The following is a 27,339-nucleotide window of genomic DNA, read 5'->3' on the forward strand; positions in this document are numbered from 1 at the left end:
TCACTGGTTCAAGTCCCACAATGATCAAGTACTTCTGAGGTGCCCCCTGAGCAAGGCAACAATACAATAATCAGACTCTGATTAATTGGACAGGTACTTTGCTATCAATGTACTTACACAAAATAGACATAGCAACTACAGTGAAAAAGGGGACAACAGTGCAAATAAATAAAGTCCAGGATAGACAGGACTTTTATAAACAAAAATTAGGTGATTTAAAAAATGTTATTACAAGAATTTAATGTCATTGTGGTTTTTCCACAATGACATTAAATTCTGCACACAAGTTAAGATTTATGCAAGTTTATAATAATACAAAAACACAAATATTGAATGGATAATCTACAGTGCATGCATACATAATAGCCTCTATAATAACAGTAACACACTTCATTCTGCTGCATAGTAGCTAAGTACTTTTGATACTTTGAGTAGATTTAGCTGATAATACTATACTTATTCTTAGGGTTTGAATGCAGGACTTTTATTTCTAGCTGCGTATTTTTTGTATCTCTGCTTTTATTTAGGTAAGGGATCTGAATACTTCCCCCCAGGGCTGGCAGGCTTGGTGTGTGTCTAATGGGAAAGCCTCTCATTGGCTCTTTAGGAGGATGGGCCTGTATCGGGCACATCCCACTAAACATTGCGTCAGCTATAATATATGAAGCGTAACTGGCCTATGCCTCCAGAGATCTGTTACCGGACAAGGCGGTATTTCCTCGGCTGCCCTAACACCAACATCCTGGAAGACTTTACTCATGTGAAATGGTGAGAAAGAGCTGAAGGACCCGCGACACAAACTGCACTACGCGGGAGAAACTCAAGCTGGTGCCCGGCTTTTTACAGAGAACCCCACACAAAAGACTTGACCCATTTCTCTTTAAAGAACACTCAACCGAACTTTGTGATTTCAACTGAGCAAAATAGCCTTCAACATTACAAACTTCTGAGCAAAACCCACCGGGAGACCCCGAGGACGTCCCACCATCGCCTTCAACTTTAACAAAAGACAAAGAATACGAAGAATATCTCCCACTCATCTCAGCCATGGACTCAGGAAAGGTAATAACACACTGTGACTCAGTTCACTTCATGAAGCTTTAACATTTAAATCCAGTCAAACCGGTTCCATGTGTGTTTTTTGTCTTAGCTCTGAGCTGTCAATGTTACCAAAGGGACCCATGAGTTCAGTGAGTTCACTATATTTTAACCCATTGAGGCACTTACACGTGTGCCACCACGGAGAGACACAATGCAGCTAATGTTTATGTCATGTATTACGTCGTTCTGTAGGCCTACCCTTCTGTATCAACTAAAGGCGTGTTTGCGTATTTAAAAGTCGTTTAAACGTAGGCAATTTTATTTTGGGCGCTTTACACTAAAGTAGACCAGTTCGTCTCTGCACCCAAAAGCAACCTTTATCTTAAATAATGTTCCTTTTATTTTTGCATCTAAAAATCAACAGTTTGTGAGCTTTGTTATATTTTCCTTTACGTCATAGTAACTAAGGATGATTTTCTTGTCTCGCGTGTTTCATAGTGTTGGTGTGATGAAGTATTATGTCACTTAGGGAAAAAAGGTTACCTGACTGAAGTTTATAAGAGCTATTTATACCCACGAGTAGGGATGGGTATCGTTAGGATTTTATCGATACCAATACCGATAGGCTACTGCTTATCGATACCGGTATTTTTCGATACTCTTATCGATACTTTTCAATAATTTGGTGCTCAAAATTATAGACATGATCACAAGATGTGAAGATTAAACAACAGTCATTTTATTGTAATGTATTTGTATTTAATGTAACTTTTTCAATGTCATACCAAGCAGGTATGAGTGTGTTTGACAGTGTGTCTCTGGAAGGGGGGCGGTAATTAGGCAATAGTATGTCCATGTAAACATGACCATTATTCAGTTAAAACGAGACGCTGCGTGCGCACCTCCTAAACCGGAATCTCCGGTGTTCGAGTTTAACTGTTTTTTTTAATGGTTTATAAACTGTGATCCGCCCAGGTGAAACTGTGGGACGACTTCTGTTGCTATCTACCAGCGATCATGTTTAATATTAAAGACTACACACACATGTATCCCTTTATAAAAACGGTATTCTGCAGAACTTATCCAGATAAGATGTGACTGTTAACTCGTTTTGCAAAGATAGCAGCAGACATGTCATTACTGCATGTGCAGGGATATTTAGACTTTAAAATGCTGCTTGGTCATTAATGTTGGTCTCGGCAAACAATATTAGGAATCCTCTATTCAAACATAATATTCAGTTTTCCATCGACATGAACATAACAAAAAAGTTCATGCTGGACTCAAACCCGAGTCCCAACAGCAAAAATCACTCGAGCCCTGCGCGTATGAGTGCGCCACAGATCAATACGACATGTTACATCACCACAGGCAGTGGCGGCGCCAGGGTATGGCTGGGGTAGGCTACAGCCATACCAAGAAATGGCTTAGCCCCACCTTAGCCCCACCATGAAAAGTGATGCAAATTCAATTAAATAATAAGCGAAATGCTAAATGTTGAGAACACGGATTGCGAAAATATACGGGTCGTGTCCACAGCACACAAACTGATCCTGTTGTAACAACAAGTGCACGTTACTGATGCAATATGGTTGAGACCATTCGGGCTTATGCTATAAGAGGGGTGCAAGGAATAGTCTAAGTAGTGGGGGAGTTTTATACACTAAAGGTGTGGAAATTCTCTGGCGTTATAATATCAGCACGGCCGCGGTCAGATCAAAATGCCTCCGAATGCAATTTGAATAGACCTACAGCCAATCAGAGCAACGCAACGTTGGATCTGCGTCATGCCTTATTGATTGAGATCAATCGAAACCGCCATTCAGTATCCCCATTGGATCTTCAACGTGTACTATCATACGTCACGTTCACAGTGATCCCTTTTTATTTACTACAAGACAAATGTGCCGTTTTATTTCATACAGTTCCATTTTGATTGAGACAGGGAAATAATCTAAACCTCACGCGTGGCGTTTCACTGTCAAGGGGGCGATATAGCGTGTATGTAATTACATTGCAAATACTGACTTGAGCACCACCACTGTATGGGTTAGCCCTACCATAGATTACCCAACAAAAAGGCTCTGGCGCCGCGACTGACCACAGGTCATCTTCTTACATTAACATTGTTAAAAAGTTCCAGAAAAATGCAACCCGACCATCATTTATAATGTGAGCGAATGTATGTACACGTTTAAGCCATATAATATATAATATAAATATTATAGTAGGCATTTGCTTAGAAATAGTATACTGAATGAGGTCTGCATCAAGCCTCATTAAGACCCACCGAGATCAGATATCCTACTTTATCAGCCTGCGAGCCCACATTATGTTGTGATAAGTGTTAATTTTACATATAAATGTATTCTAGTGCACACATAAAGTTCCAATATGCAAATCAGGCCATGTGTTTCGTTATGTAGTAGCTAGGTATAATCATCACCGACAGATGGAAAGACAACAATAACAAGGAATTCATATTAATATTGCCAAGTTACACAGGAATAGATACAAAAAATATAAGAACAAAGATAAAAGCATACACGTTAAGATAGAAACGATGCTCACATGCAGTGTAAAAATTATGAATATATGTGTTTGTAGTTCTCAACGTATGTGAGTATCCTCGTCATTGGGTTTGTGTCGCTGTATCGATGCATAACGAAAGTTAACCAAGTAAACAGTCACATCTTATCTGGATAAGTGCTGCAAAGTTACAAGGGATAAACGTGTGTGTAGTCTTTCATATTAAACATGATCGCTGGTAGATAGCCACAGAAGTCGGATCACAGTTTCACCTGAGCGGATCACAGTTTAACACAGATGAAGACTTCTCCACGCTGCTTTCAAATTGTGAGTAAACAATGTACGCTTCACTTGGAGGCTGTCTGAAGGTGTACACAGGTCTCAGATGGACTTGGTATCACATTTAAGAACGATATTCAGTAATAAGTCTGGCAACAATAGCTGGTTTAAATGATTTATTCGAGCTCGCAAAGTTTTTTAACAGACATCCCCAGTCACCTCGTTTGTCTTTTTGTAGTCCTCGCTGTACGCGTCCGGATATCGCCATCGTAACCACAACCTCACACACTGTTACTGAATGTGCATCAAAGTGTTCCTATGGAGCCAAATATACCAAAAGATTTATGTAAACGACAGAAGAAGCGATCGAAATTAAAAACACACAAACATAATATGTAGTTCTTAAGTATTACATCCAGCATCCTTTTATTACTTGATCTTATCAATCACTAACCTAATCCAAACCTAGTATCAGTTGAACACTGTGATGCAGTTATTCAGAAAGTAAACATGACTTATCTAGTGTTTGTTAACTCTGTCTTCGTTCTTGTAGTCCCAGTTACACACACACACAGACACTCTGCACAGTGAAATATACTAAAAACGTCCCCCTTCTTTGATGTAAGACAAGTTTAATGCAGTGGGGCAGCCCAGACTGACATTGTGGTTAGAACATGTTTCTGTAGCTGTCGCCAAAGAGCAAACTTTGCCTGTTCAGACCCTTCAGCTGGTCGGGGTCTGTTGAGGACGTGATGGGAACGGTCCTCTCTGTTCCCAGTTTCCACTGTGACACCGACACAGCAGATTTCCACAGAGAGTGAGACTCGGCCAAGGGAATAAGCGGTTGCCAACCCTGGGGTGTTGAAGCCAAGTTGTCTCTCTCCTTCCCAGGCTCGTTGCTTCACTCCCTCTGTTGTGGCTTCCACAATGGTTGAGCTGTTCTTTTGCAAGGCTGTAGTGAAAAAGCAGTTTAGCACAGGCTAATTAACATCTCGTGGACAGGATTTTCATACCTGGTACTTAGTGTTGTGCCTCGTTATGTGTGGCATACACTCAAGTACATGGAAACTTTGACTCAAGTTGGTAAAAAAGCATTGTGTAGGAAGTGTCGGTTTCATTTCCGTCAAAGTGGCCCAGGTGCAGTGTAAATGCTGTGGTATAAAAAATACAAACATGCCGTGTCACCGGTGGTTTCAGTAAGATGTCATGCCATTGCTGTCACGTAGGCCATGTTATGAACTGTACATTTGAACACTGTAGATGTTTAAATTATCACAACTTAATATTTATATGTTATCTTAATTACCACCACCTGTTTGGTTTGTTTGTTGTCGCCGGGATTACAGATAAATTACTGCCTCGATTTTTTAAAACTTGGTGAAAATTATGTAAAATGTGCAAGAATAAACCCATCTTATTTAGGAGTGGATACACATTGTGGGGCGGATACCGAATTTTATTTGTTTGCCCTTTTTAGTTTTAAGTATTTTTTTTCTTGCTTTTCCATCTAATTCTTTGAGTGCAGCTTTGTTCCAATTCTTATGCAATTGCCTGCTTTGCCATGTAATCATGCAATGCTAATGACCTCACATTGTTGGCCAAATAAGAGCTTTATTTTCAACAACAGTAAGCTCACGTCAGTCTTCTTGTTTTCTTCGACAAAGAATGGATATTCTAATTGGGGACAAGCATACAGTTGACCTGCTGTGTTTGAAGGAAACAGCCACTAAACATTTTTCTCTCAGACAGACTTGACCGTGCAGGTATTTTGATTGGGAGTCAAGCCTCACATTGTACAGACCTAATTGCACAAGCTTAATTCCTCTCCATCTTGCGCCTTTTAGCCGTGTGCCAACTCTTGCCTTCTTAAGACAGTCCAGTAGATTTACTTTTATCTGCATGACTTGCTCCTTTCAGTATGTCTTATAGTGTAACTGTCAGCCATGTTCTAATAAGGCTTAATGAGGCTCTGCTGCAAAGTTTTGATCAAGAGTTCTAGGAAGGTTTTAATTTAGATGAAAGACCGATTATATTTTATTCACTTTGCTGAGAAACTGGATAATTTTCTGCACACTGTACTGATCACTGTTCACAGAGAGAAAATGGTTGTATACAATAGTTAATTCAGCGCCTATCTGTGTCTCTCTGGAATATTGACTAATAATTCGTATTAATGTGCTACAGAATAAACCAACTTGTATTGATCCAACAAACCATCAAAAATCCATATAAGCCGTCTCTTGTCTCTATGACATAAATCTAATATACAATAGTACATTTGTTTATATCAGCCACACTAGCATTTGTGAAAACATTCTTATCGGATCTCACTGTGACGGGCGGGAGCTTCACTGGCCCCGATGGATAAGGCTTTAAAACAGTTTGTGCAGCACATACAGAAAAATAAGCACCATTCAAAAATAAAGAAGAAGTTCTGCAGGTCAAGCATGCAGAAGATACTGTCTCATTGTTTTACACTGTTTAAATAAAGGTTAATAATAAATAGGAGTTCCAGGATACTAAGACGATCACATGGCACATATTGAAGTCTGTCATTTTGCATATTTGTTTGATATGCTAGGCGATTTTCATAGGCAAATGTGCCCATCCCTTTTAAATTATTTAATGATACATCATGTTTTCTGCCCATTTATTTAGTGGCTAATCACACAAGGAGTCTGTGTACACACATTATACACACACAATAGCAATGACAATAATAGGACGGAGGAAACTGGTTTCATAAATCACATAGCAACCGCAGCAAAACACCTAGTAAAGTAACTAAAATTAGCCTGGAAAATAGCATTTTAGGCCTAGAAAAACTTAGTTGTAAATTACTCATTGTATCACAGCTTTAAATGCATTGACAGCAGTGTCAAACAGTCTATGCCAATTAGGTTTAAAAATACATCCATCTACATTAAAGTACTGCTAATAGATGTTTGGAAACGGACCCCACTGCCCAAGCATGAGGAGGCTTTAGTGCTGAACAGAGCTGAGGAGTGGAGGCGAGGACAGCGCGCCTTAGGTTTCCCACAGCTGTGTAACCTGAGACTGTGGAGGTGACACACACAAGGAGACGTGACAGCATCAGCGTAGGCCATCACAAAGAATCCAGCTCACTCTGGCATGGAGGAAGTGAGGTGAGCCAAATGACTGCTTCTGCTTTAAAACAATTCAAAGCCGCACTGCTCAATTCTAAGTAAAACCCTTGTTAAAGATAGACGTGATGACTAACTTACGACAAGGTAAAAGGAAATCCGGAGGAACAAGTTTGACTGTTTGTTTCCGGTTGGCTTCAAAAGAAGAAGCAACGACAAGTCAAAAAGTAAATAAATAAATGATTGCAATTGTTTTTTATTTGACTTTACGTTGGCTGTTCAACTTGTATAACTCAAATACAAATATACAAAAATAATAATTCATATTATTTAGTCATTATTTTTGTAATAGTAACAAACCAAAGCAAGCCCTCAGCATAACCCTTTTAACAATCAGTATATCAAGATGTATTTATCTTTTGCCACTGTATCACCACTGTAGCTAAAATAGCTCTCCCTCAACCAAGGCTGGACAAGGACCAAATATTGCTTTTGTACTAAAGTAGCATATTTAATGCAGCACTTTGTTATAATGTAATATTTTAACATTGATGTACTGGTACATTTACTCAAATTAAAGATCTTTAAAGTTATATGTAAGTTGCCTACTTCAGTTTCAATTGTTGTTCGCAGCACGCTTCATTTTTCGTTGTGGTAAAACCTCTAATTTCCTTGAAAGAAGTGTTTAACCACAATATTGTTTTGTTTTTGAAGAATGTATCACACCTCTCTGTCAGAGCGTACTATGTTTCCATTTTTGGCCCTTTATTTCCTGTGTGTTTAGACATCAGTGTATGCATTTAGTGTAAGCCAGAGATAACTCAAGATCATGTTTTGTTTGGGTTGAATCTCATTGGTAATCTTTAAAGTAAAAGGCTTGGTTTAAGCATAATCAGTTAAACAATGGTTTATATTAGCTGTCATAGTTGCACATATTCTTATTTAGATATTCTACTTAATGTCCTCATCATATTTTACTGTCATTAATCCAATATAATAATTTGTATGAGTTATTTAGAAAGGCATGGCCTGGTCGATTGTGAGCTGGTGTATACAGTAAATGTTTGCACAGATCTTACATTTCCATCCTGCTGATTTCCAGGTGATGAGTGCTTTATTATTGTTGCTCTCTTTCACTCCTGTTTACTGCAGGCAGTGTTTACCCAATAAGAGCAGATAGAGTCAGCGGTGCCTAGCAACCAGAGCTGCTATCAACAGTGTTAATGACTAGACAGAAAGGTTCCTCGCTGCAGGCCAACAGCACTTTTTACTTATCACATGCAACTAGGGCACATTTGCATGGATGTTGTTCAGCTCTATGGTGCATTGAGATACAGCTTAGGTATGGAAGAAGAAAAGAGTTATTACATTCATAAGTCTCATGAACTCAACGTATCAGATGCTAAAGTCTGACAAAGGACCATAAGACCCCCCACAGGACAAATTCCCAATGCGATTATGGACTTTCCCTTGTTATAGTCACTATTATATAAACCCCAAATCTTCAGAATCAAGACTGAAAATATCCGCAAATCTCTGTAAACCCCGTTAATTACAAGGCATTAACCACCCCCTTTTTTTTTTTTCAATATGGCTTGTACTGATATTGAAAGTGATGTTGTTTACTGAAATGCTTTGTTTATATTGTATTTGAATAAAACAGGCTTTTTTTATAAATAATCCTCCTGTTGGGAAATATTTTGAGACATTAGCAATCCTTATTTTGCCTTTTTATATCAAAATACCATCCTTCTAAGAAAGTGAAATCCTATTCCTGTAATCAGCTTTAAGTATGCATGTGGATTAGTGTGGTATGCAATGTAATGCCAGGCTTTTGAGACTAATTAACCATCACGTGCAAGTAAACCAATGCAGGAACTTCATTTAAAAAATGTAAACAACACTGAGAGCTGCAGCTGAGTCAAACATGCGAAAAAGGTAGCGAGCTGAAGAACAATCACCGGCGTTAGATCAAGGCTATTATCATGAAATAGTTGTTTTGGGTGTGACTTCATTGTTCCACTGGTGAGGAAGTCATGTTTTATGCTTCAGTTTCTGTACACAAAGAATGATATCCAACTCACCTACTTTCCTTTAAGATGGGAGCAGGGAATGTTTGAGTGAAACCCATTGGCCTATACTGTACAAACAGTATGTAGTGACTGAGGCCAGGCAGAGGGACGTCTCTAAGAAATATGGGTTAAAGGTAAAGATGTCACAGAGGGGTAGGATTAACCAAGCCTTCAGTGGTCATTTTCTTCCAAATGGACGGACAGAATGTCTCTTGTATTTATGTAGTGAAAACTTGTTACTGTTTCTCGTTCGTTCTCTGATCAGCAGTGGCTTTACAGAATGTCATCAGATCGGGTTGGTTTCCTCGTTGGCAACAAGACTCTTTGAATAGCCCCGGCCCACAAGGCTGAAAAAGGGTGTGTGTTTTTGTTCATATACAGTTCCTGTCATAGCCTTGATTACACTGTTAACAAGAGTTCCTATTGGTTCTGCAGTGAAGGCGAGTCTTTATTGAAGTCACGGTTCACTTTTCCTTTTTTTTCATTGCTCTCGATCCTCTTCATCATGCAGGGAATAAATACTTGTTCCCACAGAAAATGTGTTGACTCTTTGTCTCCAGGCTGCCTCTGTCACCAGGCTTACTGCTGCTCTGTGTTATATTACAGAGGAGAATGCACAATAACTTCAAATTGTTTCTGGGGATTGTCCTTTTAAACCTGGTGGGGTCGGTTCTTCTGGTTTGAGAGCTTACAGTTAATGAAAATGTAACCAGAGAATTAGCTTTAAGGTTAGAAACCGAGTCTTAAGGAAGGAATCCACTGTACATGACCTGCCCCCAGCCCCAAAGAGGAAACAGATGAAGTTAGATACTAGCTGGTATACACAGTGGAGCATTTAGCAGCTTAACGGCCCGTCCACACAGCGGCGTGCGTTGAAGCTTGCCGGCGGGCGTGTCTGAAACTCGACCAACAACCAATCACATGAATCTCCCGCCCCTGACACACAAGCAGCGGTTTGATTGGCTAGAGCTTGTACTGGCATATGATTCGATTGGCTGACGCTTCTGCCGAGGCTTCAAAAGTTGAACATTGCTCAACTTTTTCAGCGAGCCACGCCAGCAAAGCTCCGCTTCGCTTCCCACAATGCAGTTCGGCGAAAAGTGACGTCACCCCATTCAAAGTGAATGGTGAGAGTATCCCTCAGGAGTCGGTGCACCAAAACAGAGTTAACATTGGACTCACATTTAAGGTGGGCAGAAAACACAAGTACAAGTTCATTCTAATGTTGTTTTTAAAAAGCTGGATGTTAAAATGAGTGTGGCAACTCATGTCTTTCCATATCAATTGTGAAGGTGGTAATATGTCAGTGATATGGTCCACGCTTGTTTCTGCTGTTATCCAGTGGGTAAATGTTTATTTTTAGTATTTCAAAATAATGATATAGTATAAAGTATTGTGCTATAGATCAACATCTGGCAAGAAGATTATGCTTATTTGGGTTTGTTGGTTTTTTGTTTGCTGGATTAGTTGTTTTTTGAGAAAAAACACTGGCCCATTTTCATGAAATTTATGGCGCATTTCCACTGCAACGCGAAGCACGGCTTAAGCGTGCCGTGCCAAACCCGGCCCGTTTTTTGTTGCTTTTCCACTAGGGGTAGTTCCGGTTAACGGGTACTTTTTCACAGTTTTCTGGCTCTCCAAAATCCAGGTTCTTTCCAGGCCAACAACCGGGCTGAATATGCTAAACTAGTGAGAGAATCGCTGGCAAGAGGGCTACAACTGCAACAAAATGAACATATTTGACCGTGATTTAATTGTAATACACGTTCCAAAATGATGCCGAAGTAACAACATACTGATACCGGTTAGTAAAAACCATGAATTAATGCTTTGTCAAGTCTGCAGACAAACGGCAGGCGGAAAACCTTTTAAAATGCGTGTTTTCTGAATGGAGATCGGCTAAGCTAACGCAGTATATGCTCCGACCGTCCACACTCACAACAACGGCCGATACAGACATAAATAAAGCAGCGACTGTATTCGCCATGACACAGGCAGTCTGTGGTTTGTACTCGTTTAACTTTTGTCTAGTTTCTGAACATATATGAGGAGCTGTGAGCTCTGAGTGCTAACAGCTAACGGCTGACGGTTTTCTGTGGTTCGCATTGAAGATGACGTCACAGCTCCGCCTACACTGCGTTACTATAGTTACTACCCCAGTTCCTAAACTGTAATGGAAGCGCAGCATAAAGTGGGCCTGGCCTACCAAGGCCTAACTATACCGTACTAAGCCGTGCGAGGCCCTGCAGTGGAAATGCGCCATTAGTGTAAGGTGTAGCATTTTTCAAGGAAAAAACAGTTATATTTTTTATATTTTATATGTGGAAATGGACTTTGCATAGGTTTTTCTCATATTGTGCTGTGATCTAACGTCTTTGTGGGTCAGAGGATTTGAGGTACTCGTGGTGTCATTGGGCTGTGTCCATTTTCTATTTGGTCTATAACCCACAACAGGTTTGACACTTTGCAACAGCAGGATTTGTGTCCTGACATTGTTTTATATGAAGATGTTTTATTTCTTCTTGTTTTGTCTGCACATGATAAAGCGAGATTACATCTACTCTTGTGAAGGTCGGCTCTTCTGTTGGCGAAACATAAGGAACCTATCCGGTGTGAATCATTGTGGAAAAGGATTTGGTGTGAATCACAAGTGTAAACTTTAATCATCCACACATGATGACTGATGGTGTGGTGATAAAAGTTGTAAAACGTATTTATATTTATCTAGATTTGAATCTGATCTATATGCACTTTTCGAGAGATAATTACACATTTGTGACGTACGTGTGTAATCATTGTTACTGTTTTCATGACGTTTTCAAAAAGTTCTCCTTTTGAATAATTCACTTATACAGTTAGTAGAAGGAGAAGTGATAGCAGGTCTGAGTAAACACCAAAAAAGGTAAATTGTTCCTGGAGGCTGTTTTTTCTTTGTCTGTCTGAGAGAAGGAAGTAGACCGCGACATACTCTTGGTTTATTAACTTTTTGGTATGAGGAAAATCTCTTCTAATCTACCGGGCTCTACTGAGGTCAAGCAGCAAATGAATTCTGTAATAACAGGAACAGGAACACAGACAATAACATGCAGACCTGGGTCCAACCTGGACTTCTTCCAATAAGCAGGTTTATATCTGGATAACTCTGCGGGACCCCACTCAGACCAGACTAGAGTTTTTCTCAGCCCAAGCTCGCCCACAACTCTGTAAACATGCCTCAGGGAACATGTGCCTGTCTGATTGTTGGCTGAATACATTTCTTCATCTCTTTATGTATCATAATACATCTTTTGTGGCCAGTCCAATTTCACCATGTTGTTTAAAGTGGACAAACATCTTCAAGATATTTCAGGACTTTTTTTTATTTGGATTGTACTTGTTTGCTTGCTTAGCTGACCAAGATGAACATTTTGTTAAGTCAGATATTTTCAGCCCACCTGAAGCCCAACCCCACTTCAAAATAAGTGCAATACAGCAAGATAGTGAACACTTTGTTCCCAAAATAAATTGGCATTAACTTAATGTTTTCGACTGATGCAAGTTTCTAGATACGTCCATCGTATTATAGGAAATATGAACCAACACTAAGTCATACTATTTGCACTCTTCCCATTCCTTGGACAAATAATTCATTTGTCAGGAGGCGTGTGGCGCAGTGGGCTGTGCGTTGGTGTTCAAATCGGGGGTCACAGGTTCAAACCCCACTGCAGTCAGCATGTCGTTGTGTCCGTGGGCAAGAGACTTCACCCCAAATTGCTCCTGTGGGGATTGCCCACAGTATTGAGTATGTAAGTCGCTTTAGATAAAAGCGTCTAACAAGTGACATGTAATGTAATTTGTCAACTGGCTAAAAAGTTGTATAACTGGTTAAGCTGGTCTGTCCTCTAACGAGACTTTCTATTGTCTCTCAATCTTACAGCGAGTAACGTTCCCGCTGCTGATGGCTGTTGGAACAGCTGTGCTGGGATCACTGCAATTTGGCTACAACACCGGTGTCATCAACGCCCCTCAGAAGGTGAGTTAAGTGTCTGCAAGCATGATGTTCAAATGGTGTCTCCAAGAAGGTTTTACAGTGTATTTCAGCGTACAAATGTTACTGAGTTTTTAGTTTATGTATTGAGGATGCACCACTCCCAACTTTTCAGTCACACTATTGACACATAGACTTTGGGCATTGGCTGATACCAAGTAAAGTTCTGATGCATCTCAAAGTGTTAAAGGGGCCCTATTATGCTGTTGTGGTTTTCCCTCTCCTGTAGTGTGTTATTTATTTATTTGTGGGCATGCAAAGTGTCTGCAAAGGCAAAAATTCACCCCTGAGAGATTTTCTCCCCCACACAATGCCCCCCCCTGCCTGAAACGCCTCCATTGGACTCCATTGGACTCCATTGTTTACTTCCGTGACATAGTGACACACTCTATGGCTTCTATTGGCTAGCGCCCCACACATTGTACGTGATAGGCCAATGGGCGGGACATCTATAAGTGGTTGACCAATCACAACAGAACCGGCCAGCTAACCAATCAGAGCAGACTGGGCTCTGGTTTCAGACAGAGGGTGAAAAGAGGTGCTGACCTTTTTAAAGCATGTAAACATGTCACAGTGGAGGCACCACATACATATATCAACCTGAAAATGAGCAGAACAGGGCCCCTTTAAATGCATAAGCTGTATGCCTTAAAATGTTTATGACTTACACATAGATTTTCTAATCTTTTCAAAACAACATAACAACAAATAGACACATAGATATACATTTATTAAATTGTTATCTATTAAAACAATTGTAATATGTGTGGCTGTCAAATGCGCAGGCTATTTATCATTAGTACAGTAGATCCTTCTTCCTGATTATCCAGCCCCAGTGCTAGTTGTTCACTCACTTGTTGAATTGAAAACAGAAGGATTGAAAGTAGAGGGGGGGGGTGGGTGGGTTAATGGGTGACATAATAATAGCTTTATTCAGGCCTATCAGATCCAAGGACAGTTATATTAACAGACCTTTGAGTGGTTCTCGCTAAAAGATTGTGTCCATGCCCAAAATCAGACCTCTGCTGAACCGCAACAGTCTTGAAAAAAGCTAGACAAGGAAACTCAGAGGAAATTAAATGAAGAAGAGAAGACAGTCACACATAATCACTAAATCCATAGTAGCTTTTATTAGCACAGAGGTCACTAATTTCCTGGGGAATGTCAGTACTACAATGAGAGTAAATACCTCCGTCTGGTTGGTTTGCGTTGGTCTCAACACGCCCCTCGGCTACACAGCTGCCTGTGTGCACAGTTCACAGGTGTGTCACCACACAGCCCAGAGCACAGTCTGTCCTTTTCTTTTAACCTTTAACATTCCAGTCCTCAGTGTGCTGTCACATTGATCTAGAGATCTCACTGCGACGACAGCCTGATTCTCATCTTCTCGTCCACTGTCATTACAAACATAGGATAGTTCACTCACTGTTTTTCATTTCTCCTTATAGAGCACAAGAAGTGGGCAGCACATGGTTAAAAGGGGATTTAAGGCATTGAGACATCTGTGCAAAAAAAATGTGCAATCATTAAAGATTGTGCAAACAATGAAACTCCATACTAGAAAGTCCTTTTGTAAACTTTGTGCATACAACAGTGCCCTTTGTGTTAGACTGCAACTAACAATCATACAATCTGGATACAATATGGATACATCTGCTAATATGCTTTTAGACTAATCAATGCACTTGGGTTCTTCTGTCTCTTTTTGTCTGAGTCCTATCAGACCAAAACTCTGAGATATTTAGTTAAATAAAGCAGATGAAAGCTAATAAACACATTTCATGAACTTGGACCACGGATTGTTTGGTCTTTTTGCACAAATAAAGTTTAAATTATGAATCGATTCTCAGAATAGAGGACCAATTGTTTCCAGTGTCTTCATGCAGCTCAGCCCAGGAGCCTTGTGAGTTGCAGGGTGAGGGGCTGCAGATTGAGAGGGAGGCAGTGAATATGTGGACTGTTAAACACTGGGCTAGTGTGAACGTGCCCTCTTGGCTCTTCATCCCCTTTCCCAATACTCAGCCTGGGTCTCACACACACACACACACACACACACACACACACACACACACACACACAGTTTGAGGTCTGAGCAAAATCACACGCAGGAAAATAGTTACCCAACACAGGCTCCTAACCCGTCATTAGTTAATGACCCCTTAATAAGATATAACTCCACGAATAGAAGTTTTATATAGCATCACTTGAGATAATCACCAGCACCTCTCCTCTGTGCACTCCAATGTTTGATAAAGGCTGCAGTGATGCTGCTGATGTGACACAGGTCGGGCTGTGTGATTAGATAGGCTTTTTCAAAGGCTAATCTGTGGCTCCCTCCTCCTGCTGCATGCCACAACACCGATAATATCCTTGTTTGGGAATTTAATCAAAGGGTTAATGCTTTGTTTAATTTGGGGACATCTTTTGTGCTAAATGTTAGGACTTCTAAACCTTTGCGGGATCAACTTTCCCTTGAGGATGTTTTTTTTCTAATGGTGGTTATAATAATAATAATTATAATAGATTAATTTTGTTAGCGCTTTTACAGGTGCTCAACGTCGCTTTACAAAGATAGTGAAAAGAAAAGAACAACAAATAAATATAGTTAAAGTCAAATTAAAATCAAGCAATAAAAAAAACAATCACACATTAACAGCCAGATTGAAGAGGTGAGTTTTTGTGAGTTTTTTGAAGGTGGTGAGGTCAGTGCAGTTTCTGATGGGTTGTGGGAGTGAGTTCCAGAGGGAGGGGGCAGCGACGGAGAAGGCTCTGTCCCCCCAGGTCCGGTGATTGATGCAGGAAAATACTGCTACTAAAATATTGCTTCCTGTTGGCTAGATCATTTTGAGGAGTTACTTCAAATTCAAGTTCAAACATTCTAAACTACCCAAGATACTAGGGAACCAAACTATTTTCTTATCTTCCCCATTGTCTTGTTTCTAAGTGTTCACAAAAGATGATTTACCTTGTTCAAAAGTCATTTTATTTCACCCTGTGCATGATGGGAAACGGCTGACTGCTGGTAGCTGACTGTATGAATAGGCAGCTTGTTTCATTGTGTGCTGAGAGCCAGCTGGTGGCTTAGAGTGCACAGTCTATTAAGAGAGACTTGGGAACTGCACGCAAAATAATAATGTAACTTATCAAGATCAGCTGTTGAAGTTAGTGATAGTGGCATTGTAGTCTTGGCCTGACACTGATTGACAGTTTCACTTTACTTTCAATAGATGTTGACTTCTAAAATCTAGCTTGCTATAAAAGTGATGATCTAGGACTGCCCTGTTACTGTCAATAGAGGTTGTTTACCCTCAACAGAATTTGTTCCGGTTGTTTATTGTTGAAAAGCCAAACTAAACTGTAAACACATAAAACATCCAAGAGGGCTGAATACTTTTTCATAGGCGGTAAATTCATGATTTCAGATTGTCAAATCATTTCAAAAAGTGAAAGAAGTACTAACCATCAGAAAATGAAAACACAAAATCAAGTGCAAGAACTCTCAAATTCTACGTCTATAAATCTACTTGGCTATATTCCACCACTTCTTAAAGATGTAAAAACCAAGAGCTCTTCTAAATAAAGACACTTTTAAAGAGAACATGGGTACAGTGCGTGATGAAATAGTTCTCGTATCACTAAGCAAGGTCTTGTGAGTGTAAGTTGATAGATACGACCTGAGGCTTGTGTCAAGAGTGTGTCATCCCCGTAAGCTTCCACCAGAGGAAAACCAATTACAAACGATAGCGTAACTATTCCTACCTCTTTGGTAAGGCACTCTAGTACCTGAAGAGCTCTGGTATAGGGTTTCAAAATATACAAATATAGGTGTTCAACGATGTAAGAAGTACTCAGATGCTACACTTACTCAGGTAAAAGTACTGATACCACACTGTCAAAATAATCAACCACAAGTAAAAGTCCTGGATTCAAAACACTACTTAAGTAAAGTAGATTTTTTCTTCTTGCTGTAGTATGAAAAGTAAAAATGGGAAGTCTAATTCTCTTTGGTAGTGTTTTACTGTTATATATAGAGATTTCTGAATATTTGTACTGCTACATTTAAGTTTATGTTGAATTTTAACTTCTGCTACTTCTGTTTAAGGTCATGCCCATTCTTTTTTTAGGTACTTTTGTTGATTTCATCACAGCCTTGCATCCTATTCTATAAGATCATCTTGTGTTTTTAGAGCTGCTGTCCTGTGAGAACCACAGTCAGCTCCTTTTTTTAGCTTTCTGTTTGTTATCCAAGAGGGTCTTTAAATAGTTTATCCATCCTCAGAAGAATTTTATTTTTCTCAACCCATGAAGGAACACTATTTTCCTAATCCCCTTATCTTAGGGACTAAAGCTGTCAGATAAATGTGGTGGAGTGAAAACATAACAATATTTGCCTCTGATATTCAATGGAGTAGAAGAATAAAGTTAGTATTGCATGAAATGGAGACACTCTAGTTTGAACTGAAGTAAATGTACTCGGTTACAGATGTAACACGATCGCAGAGGCACATGACGGAGCTGGAGCTGACTCTGGTAACCAGAGTGCTGGTGATGGGGGGGTCTGGGACATGAAGTCACAGATTTACAGCGGTTGCAGACAGGGTGGTGACCTATCTGAATCATACGGGATGTCAGTGTGACCCACACACAAACACACATAGGATCTTAATCCCCGTCACTGGCTGGCCTGGGCGTGTTTGTCAACATTGCCGTCTATGATGACGAAGATGGAGGAAGGAGGGGAGGGGAACTGAAATCTGACACTTAGAGGAGGCTGGTTAACTTCCTTGTTGCCAGGAAATGGTGATGACCATACAAGGCTGCCATCAGCTGGTCACACAGTAACTGCTCAACTGTCTCTATGTATTGGCCCAAACAAAAGGAGAACATAAGCAGCGTTCCTAAAAAGAACTATTACTATTTTTTAAATGATTTAAAAAACAATCAGTTATGTAAACCAAAGACCTTTTAATATCTGAAAGCACATGAGCTGGTTGTGGGAGAAAAAGAGTTTGCAACGACAGCTTAATAATAATAATATTTAACATTTATTTGTATCCTTTTGCAGATCATTGAGAAGTTTATCAATGAGACGTGGTCTGAACGCTACCAGGAGCCCATCTCCAAGGGCTCCCTCACGGCTATCTGGTCCATCTCCGTCGCCATCTTCTCTGTTGGTGGCATCGTTGGCTCATTCTCTGTCGGACTCTTTGTCAACCGATTTGGAAGGTAAAAAGAAAACATATGTATTGCTTGTCTTTGGCTTTTCTAACAGACAGAGACTGTGCTGGCTTTATTTTCTCTGTAAAAGCAATAAGAAAATAAGTAAGACTGACTTAAATCACTTATCACTACAGGATCAATTCATATTAAAGTGTCTGCAGACACGATTGATAAACTCAAAAACACAAATCATAAGAAAAAAAGAATCACAAAAGACGCATTACGGATACAAAAAAAAAAGTCAGAACACTTTCTGAGCTTTACAAAAATATAATAAAAAAAGATAATTCCAAAATGTGTGTTGTGCTGAAATGCATAAAAATACAAAAATATAATTTTAGCATGCAACTCTGTTAATGTCAGTTTAATAGCATTAGGTATCTGAACCATAGACTTTTAGAAGTTGACCTCTCAATCACAATGATGGTATTTTCTAACCCTGACTCTAACATATGTTGCTTTATGGTCTACTTTGACCAAAACTGAAACATATGTTTTAAATGAACTCCATGCTGTATTGAAGTACAGTTGGAAGTAGTGTTAGAGACCATGGAATCATTAGGAAAATAGTGAAAAGAAGTAGGGTCATTTTCTCATCGACTTCTATGAAATCTGACTTTATTTGTAACCATTGGTCGCCCCCTGCTGGCTATAAGAGCAAATGCAGGTTCAGGCACTTAACCATCAGCTTCTCTTTCCAAGCACACACGTTGCTGCTTGCTCTGATTATAATTTGCTGTATGTATATTGTTCTGCAGGAGGAACTCTATGCTCATGGCCAACAGTCTGGCCTTCATCTCGGCCATTCTGATGGGCTTTTCGAAGATGGCGAGCTCCTGGGAAATGCTGATCGCTGGTCGTTTTGTGGTGGGCCTGTACTCCGGCCTCACCACAGGCTTCGTGCCCATGTATGTGGGTGAGGTTTCCCCCACAGCGCTACGAGGAGCCATGGGCACCTTACACCAGCTGGGAATTGTCCTCGGCATCCTCATTGCACAGGTCAGTGGAAGTTAATTGTTGCAGTATTGTTATTTCTAACACTGTAACATAGATGGAAGTCCAGTGCTGACCCCATAAGATAAAAATGCAATATTTGTGCATCCCACTGTGTATTTGTTATGCTTTTATATTAGGTTAATTGTCTTATGCGTGTCTGTGTTGAATTCAGGTGTTTGGACTGGAGTCCATATTGGGCAACGACGACCTGTGGCCCCTGCTCCTGGGCTTCATCGTCGTCCCCGCTGTGCTGCAGTGCATCCTGCTGCCTCTCTGCCCCAAGAGCCCCCGTTTCCTGCTCATCAACAACAACGAAGAGAACAAGGCCAAAAATGGTGAGTTCACAAACAATCTACAAGTGCTGTGCTTTTAAAACATGGAAAAGCTATTAACAGTGCAAATACTGCAAGTTAAAACATGGCAGACAATACAACCATAAATAAAATAGATGAGTATAAATGAGACCGTATTTGCAAATTATTAACAGGAATTTGTAAATATTTAAATAGGAAAGTAAAAAATGTTGTACAATTCAAAAAGAAATGAGCTGAACTGGTGAATAGGGAAACATTGCAGCTTGTGGAGATAACAACCTGCGTTCTCTGTGCACATTTCAGTGTTGAAGAAGCTCAGAGGCACCTCGGATGTGAGCTCTGACATGCAGGAGATGAAGGAGGAGAGCCGGCAGATGATGAGGGAGAAGAAGGTGACCATCCCGGAGCTTTTCCGCTCACACCTCTACCGCCAGCCCCTCCTGGTTGCTGTCGTCCTGCAGCTGTCCCAGCAGCTGTCTGGCATCAACGCTGTAAGTGTGCACGCTTAAGACATTATCCCACCGATCACTCTGATGACTGTCATTGAAATCTGATGGAAAGACACAAAAGAAACTTCACTGACGTGCTTTTTCCAATGTACTCGGTTCACTTTCACATTAACGCTACATCAGAAACAGAAAAAGATATCCTGAACATACCTAAGACGAGACTTTCATGTTGAAATGTTTTGGTTGCCCCATTTTCTAGATATTCTACTACTCCACTCGTATCTTTGAGAAAGCCGGAGTTGAGCAGCCTGTCTACGCCACGATTGGAGCCGGAGTCGTTAACACAGCTTTCACTGTGGTGTCGGTGAGTACAGAGTGAAGCCTTACCATTTGAAGTAAAACCCCCATAAATAATAGTTAAGATAATAACTTTCAAGATTGTTTATTGTTGTTTTTGGACATATTGGAGACGGAATTGGTCAATGCCCTTATGTTTTGGCATTTCAAAAAATCTCTTTAATGCAAAGGTATTTTTGAGCACCCCTGTTTTTTTGTTTCTAGAGCAGCCTTGTTGAACTAATTATAAGTTGTAAATGTATCACTTTATAGCTCTGCAGTGAGAGATTCCTCATCTTATTTATTATCATCTTTTTTTCTGTGTAGCTGTTTGTTGTAGAGCGTGCAGGACGTCGCTCTCTGCACCTGCTGGGGCTGATTGGAATGGCCGGATCTGCCATCTTAATGACCATTGCCTTGGCTCTGTTGGTACGTTTCTCTTCAATCCATAAGAAAATGTATCTGTCATGATTCCTATCGAGTAGCTACCAGCAACTAACCTCCCTCTTGTCCTCTGTTCTTTTAGGAGCAGCTCAAATGGATGTCATATCTGAGCATCGTGGCCATTTTCTCCTTTGTGGCATTCTTTGAGATCGGACCAGGCCCAATCCCTTGGTTCATCGTGGCAGAGTTGTTCTCGCAGGGCCCCCGGCCGGCAGCCATGGCTGTAGCTGGTTTCTCCAACTGGACTGCTAACTTCATAGTGGGAATGACCTTCCAGTATGTAGAGGTGAGAAACAAAAATTATAACTGGTATTTGTGTTTGTGAGGTTACAATTACACCACAATTCCAGGAAGTCTAATTATAAAAGCCACTAGATGCACAGGATGAGCTTGTCAATCATCAATATCAAAACTCCAACCCTCCAACCGGGGTTTCCCTTGCTCCCCTCTATTGGCTACAGAATACCAATGGCACAGACAAATATTAAAAGGATTGTTTTTTTCTTATTGCCATTAATTAGACAACAAACTCTAGCAATCTTAAAGGTAGGGTAGGTAAGAATGGAGAAACCAGCTCGAGTGCGCTAGAATTTAAAAGTACGCAGCCGAAAAAAATCTGCACCTTCCTTCAGACTTCCTTACAGAGCCCCTCCTCCAACACACACGAACGCGTACATGACCAATGAGGGCACGAGATAAGTTTGTGCACAGATGGAAGGCTGACAGGCAGGTAGGCCATCCAGTTATTTTAGCCGGGCCGGTTGGTGATTGGTCGTGCTTTTTACAGCGCCACGGCTTCCACAGATGACATTTTTGTATGTATTTATTGTCAAAGCATTTCATGTATTCATTGCTATCGGGATGTTAAGAGCATTCCATGGAATATAACAAGTGTTTCTGAAGTGAATTACCTACCCCACCTTTAAGTATTATAGTATAGGCGTTACACCATAGTTATGAATGCATTGACTGTACAACTGGGAGATCTTTGTTCCGTTAATGTGATGTTTTTATCTTTTGGACATGTGTTTACATTTTCCCTCCTCGACAAGGCAAACAACTTTATTATATTCAAGTTAAGTTGAATTTACAAGAATACCCTTGAAAGAGGCTTTATTTAAACAAGTAAATATCGTTTATCATTAATTTAAAATTAATACAAATGTGAATTACCTCCTGCAAAGGTCATCCAATTTCACGTTTTGATCAAGAACTCAAACTTGAGATTCTGGCTATTAATAATACCACATTTAACTTCACTCAATTGCTGTGATTTATCATCCTCAATTTGTTCATAATTTACTCAATCAGTTAACCTCAATTATATGCAGAATAGAATACATGCTTCATTCATCACACCAAAAGGTTCCATAGTATAATTTACGAACAAATGTAGTACATTTGGCTTTGTTAACTATCTTTTCAAATCTTTATACATTCTTAATGTCAGATTTACTGAACACTGACCCTTGTAAGGACTCCCTAAATGATTGCCTCCCCTCTCCTCTCATCTCTCTTCACAGGAACTGTGCGGCCCCTACGTGTTTGTCATCTTCACGGTACTCCTTCTCTGCTTCTTCGTCTTCACCTACTTCAAAGTGCCGGAGACCAAGGGCCGGACATTTGACGAGATCTCAGCCGGCTTCCGTCAGACGTCCGCCTCGGGGGCAGAGAAGCACTCGCCGGAGGAGCTCAACAGCCTGGGAGCAGATTCTCAGCTCTGAGGGACTGATTTTAACTTCTAAAAATAGAAAAGGAGGGACGAGAAGGCTCCACTAACTAGAAGTAGACATATCCATTGGTAGAATAATGTTCACGCCGTCACCACATTTCGGGCGTCAAACACCACCTAACACAGCACAGCCTTGTGAGATTCTCAGAAATGACGTCCTCCGCCGCCCCTCACACGAGAAAAAACAACAACTTGATGGGCACTGTGTCGCCTGATGTGGGGAGAGGAGTTGAGGAGAGATTGGTTTTAATATTTTAATAGAGGGAAAAGGAGTGTCTGCATCAATCAACCCTTTTTTAATCTTTTTTTTCACTGAATTTATAACTGATGTGTGCTTATGCTCTGTTCTTTGTAGCTTGTTACCATACAGTCAGTTTGTCTTTATGCAGTTTTAAGAATGCTGCGGCTGTAGAGATCAGTTCACTGTGCAAAATACTTGTTTCTATCAATCCTACTGTAATGCTTGATCACTGTAGACTCTAGCACTGTTGACGCTGCACTGCTCGACTTTGTCTCTCCCCACCAGAGGGGGCACTGTCTCAATGCTCCGCTGAGGAGGAATAAGTTATTTGTACCTCTTTAAAGTTACTGAGTGAGTACACAAACGTGTGAAAGACATGTGATATGTCATTGTATTGCTGTGAGGAGTTAGTCTTCTTTATGTAATGTATTCGACTAATGGTAACACTCCACATATTTTACCTTTTTGTTACTTATATAGACAACATTTTACTTTAAATAAGGTCATGAAGACATAACTAATATATATTAAAAAAAAAATCTTATACCATTCATGTATTTTTACATCATTCCTTTTTAAGAGAACATTTGTTTAAATGAATATTGACATACAAAAAAAGGAACATTATCTACACAGATCAGTACCGGAGTGCTCAACTTGGTAGAACAAATACATTTTCCATCCATCTTATATTGAGATAGTGACACACTCACAATCAGCAGCCACAAAGCCAAAAATCAGTTGTAAAGACGCAGAACATGTGTGAGATAAAGTGCCCTTTTTGAATAATCGCGCCTCCTTTGCCTTCAACCTTTCAGCCTTATCACTTTGGAGCAGTGTCAAGGTCGGGTCGGCCCGATCCAGACTGAGAGCTCCTGTCATGTCGGACGATCATCACTTGAAGTATTTTTGAGTTGAGATAACCTGGAGAGCTTCCGAAGTCTGGTGAATTGGCTTGAGAGCTGCCTTAATCTTTTCACACAAACAAAAATGGGGACCAAAAATAAATGTGGTCCATTTGGAAGGTTTTCCGTTATCCTGAGAGTGCTCGTCGCCTTTTGGGTCAAACCCCCCCCCCCCCCCCCCCCGTGTGCTCCATAAAGCCCGTTATGTGTCATAGGAGGCGGACACATTGTTGTGTCGTTGCTAAGGCTTGTCTTTCACTGTTATTCTGCAGTGCTGTCGGCTCTTTCTCTCTTCGGGGTGTTTACTGCACTGTACAACAGTAGCTGATGGAAAATAAACTCTGTAGTTTGGCTCATTGTGCCGAGCTGTTCAAGTCGCTGTCTACGACTGCTGTATCAATTGTTGAACCTCTTTTCTTTCCATGCCTTGTTTGAGGAAAGTCACCCTTTTAGCAGCACTTTATTATTCACAGTGATATTTCTTTGTTGAAGCAAACACTTTATAGTTGTTTCTATTTTTTATTTTTAACTCACTGTGTGGGATCTTTGTTACTGAAGAGACTGAAGTACTGCTGATGTATTACCTGTTGTTTTTGAAATGGAAATGTGTGAAAAAGTATCAAATTATTAACAATCTTGTATTAAGCACATCCAGGTGTGTAAACACTCACACACATACAGGTCAGCTTGGACTAAACATGGTAATATTCATAGTCTAATGATAACTTTGATCCAAATCCAACCCAATAGTCAAAACACCATTTTAATCATTCCATTATTGGTTGTTAATTATTGTGTATATAGTATATCTTTATAGTATATCTTTTGTCATTCGATGGGTCACCCCACACAACCTGGCAGAACACTAACATCCACTCTCTTTGCCTTTGTGTGGCTTTAACATATCATCACCAGCAAAAATCATGTACTGGCACTACAGGATGAACCTCCCCACAGAATGTTCTGCTACGAATATTGAAACTGTATTTTATGTAAATAGATTCACAATTCTGCTGGGGCATTTGATTTTTAATTTAGCCTTTGAAATCTTCTGTTTGGGGGTCTAAGCACACAACTTGATGTACATATGAAACACACTACAGCATCACCCACTCCAAATTCATACAAATATTTAACTTTTAGAACGTTTTTGATAGATGTATTAATTATTAGTATTATAGGTCTCTACAAGCAGTTAGCTTCCATACTTCTGTTTGATTTTACACCTAAAAACATGTTGTGGTCTAAAAATACCGTAATCATTTTAATTTAGATTTTACATTAGTAAGGATTGTGTTAATGAGACACATTCAGTAGTGTTTTCAATTTAGCGCAGAGAGCATATTCTAATGTTTGTAATAATAAAAAAATAATCTGTGTCTATGGTTTTTAAGAACGTGAGCTTCTGTTGGAATAATGTATTGTGAAGGAAGATGTCCCGTATGGTTTTACAGTCATGTGAAAGTAGTGATGCTAAATAAAAGAAACCATGAATACAGTTTTTTCATTTCTTTTGTCGCTTTTGTTTAATTTGAACCTGCAGTAACTATCTTTGCCACTTGGGGGCAGCAGAGGAAGCTGTTAGCACAATGCTGACATATTATCAACTAAGGATATTGATATGGTCAAAATGTTAGCAAATAGTTGCTTATTTCAACCTTTCTGATGGAAACACTTTGATCTTTCACTGCTTAATGCTCCTCTTAACATTCAGTCACCTTTTTGATCCTGAGCAGGTGGTTTACATTGAAAACAGTCACCTGCTACATACAGCCATGATGCGGCAGTGGTGTGACTGGGCTAGTGCTTTATTATTCTCATACTGCCTGTTCTGCAGCAGCTCGTTTCACCCTCTGTCTAAAACCAGAGCCCAGTTTGCTCTGACGGTTAGCTGGCCAGCTCTGTTATGATTGGTCGACCGCTTAGGGATGTGTCGGAAATGTCCAGCCCTTTAGCCTATCACGTACAATGTGTTGGAGCGCTAGCCAATAGAAGTGCAACTCTAACATAGTGAGGTCACTATGTTACGGAAGTGAACGAAGGAGTCCGATAGAGGTGTCTCGGGCAGGGGGGGAGTGTGTGGGAGAGAAACTCAGTCTTGAGGGAACATGGGATTTGGTCCTTTGAAGAACCTTTGCATGCACAAAAACCTATATAACACAGCAAAGGGAAAACCCTTTAAAATGTGTGGTGCACATCGCAAGGCCTACAATCAAATACATTGTAATTATTTTTTGACTATCTGAGTGACCAGATGGGATCCTCTGGCTTCAAAGATGGCTACTCTGAAAATATGACCTGATCCCAGAATGAGTAATATATAGAATCAATCCAATATATATATATTCTAAACAGCATTTGCCAAAATCCCTGTCTGTAGCTACAAAATAAAATAAATCACATTCCCTTTCATCTATTGCACAACAGTTATGACACTGGAGGATGTGTTAAGGTTCATTCAAGCACATCTGCACAGAATACTGTAGAGCGGTCAGTGTCAAGAAAATGAGCTCATGTCAACCTGCATGGATGATCTTGAGGTGAACCAGATTGTAGGTTATCATCACAGACACATGCTTCACTTCACTCATGTCCTCCAGCTGTCAGGTGTGTAAGTGCAGGATCTCATCACCTCATCACAGACATCTGTTCAATCTCACCACCAGCACCTCTTTACATTAATCTGATGCCCTCTCTCTCTCTCTTTGTAAGTAAGTAAGTTATATGTAAGTTGCAGTGACGTGCGGTGAGGTTCATGGCTGGTGAGGCACTGACTCTTTCAGAGTCAGATTTACAAATATTATATTTTGACCTTAATCGAAATATTCGGTTATTTTCAAAAGCTTTTTTAGTCTGATGCTTCGATTCATTTTAAACAGACCGTTCAACAAAAGGATACCCAAAATCTAAATATTGGATTGTTCTTTCTTAGTAAGATCCCATTTTCATTACAAATGTGGTCTTACCTTGACTTGAAGATGAAGTCCATGCTATCCTTCTGGACAACAATCTCCATTACTTTTTTGTAAAAGTCCTCCTTATCTTCCTGTAGTTTCAAAAGTCTAGTTTGTTGTTTGCGTCTACCGTCTCTGCGTAGAATTACAGTAGCAGGGGAGGCAGCCATAACCTCTTCCGACCTCAGACATGATGGAGATGGAGTCGACTGAAGTTGTGCTGTTTGTGCTCATGTTATACAGCTTTGTAACTGAGTTAATGCAGCCTGAGCAACTTGCGTACAATAACAAAACAAGCCGAGCACGAGTGGTGGTGGAGAACGCTTTTGGCAGACTGAAGGGCAGGTGGCGGTGCTTGATGAAAAGAAACGACTGCAAGATGGACAAGATCAAAATCCAGGTGGCAGCATGTTGCATATTACATAACCTTTGTGAAAGTAATGAGTACAGGGACGAATGGACTGCCTTACCGGCGACCCAGCTTTATGAGGCATCTGAACAGCGTGTAAATTGTAAACATTTTGACAATAAAGCTGATCTTTTGTACAGTGCTTTTGTTTCTCTTTTATTTTCCAGTCAAGACAGGCAACATTACAATAGTGTACAGTGTGGCAATATAATAACAATAAACTGTGCCAGGTGTGTTGTATGCACAGTAAATAGGCTCAGCAGCAAACCCACCGTTATTATTTATCT

At 40.2% G+C, this 27,339-nt stretch overlaps 1 protein-coding gene across 1 annotated transcript; it reads left to right on the forward strand.

Moving 5' to 3' along the window:
- The first annotated feature begins 681 nt into the window (after nucleotides 1–681).
- Nucleotides 682–25,190, forward strand: slc2a1b (solute carrier family 2 member 1b). The gene is made up of 10 exons (XM_034138712.1): nucleotides 682–1,062; nucleotides 12,942–13,037; nucleotides 18,118–18,278; nucleotides 19,031–19,271; nucleotides 19,441–19,603; nucleotides 19,886–20,073; nucleotides 20,291–20,395; nucleotides 20,695–20,796; nucleotides 20,894–21,097; nucleotides 22,335–25,190. Exons 1-10 carry the CDS (start codon nucleotides 1,048–1,050, stop codon nucleotides 22,533–22,535), a joined length of 1,476 nt encoding a protein of 491 aa, XP_033994603.1. The 5' UTR covers nucleotides 682–1,047; the 3' UTR covers nucleotides 22,536–25,190.
- The last annotated feature ends 2,149 nt before the right edge of the window (nucleotides 25,191–27,339 follow it).

The sequence above is a fragment of the Trematomus bernacchii genome, unplaced genomic scaffold, assembly GCF_902827165.1.
Source record: "Trematomus bernacchii unplaced genomic scaffold, fTreBer1.1, whole genome shotgun sequence".
Classification (NCBI taxonomy): domain Eukaryota; kingdom Metazoa; phylum Chordata; class Actinopteri; order Perciformes; family Nototheniidae; genus Trematomus; species Trematomus bernacchii.

What these genes read in the sequence shown, in the direction of transcription:
- slc2a1b (XM_034138712.1), top strand. An exon ending in TCATCAACGCCCCTCAGAAG is followed by an intron (nt 13,038 to 18,117) that starts GTGAGTTAAGTG and finishes ATCCTTTTGCAG; the next exon opens with ATCATTGAGAAGTTTATCAA. An exon ending in TTTGTCAACCGATTTGGAAG is followed by an intron (nt 18,279 to 19,030) that starts GTAAAAAGAAAA and finishes ATTGTTCTGCAG; the next exon opens with GAGGAACTCTATGCTCATGG.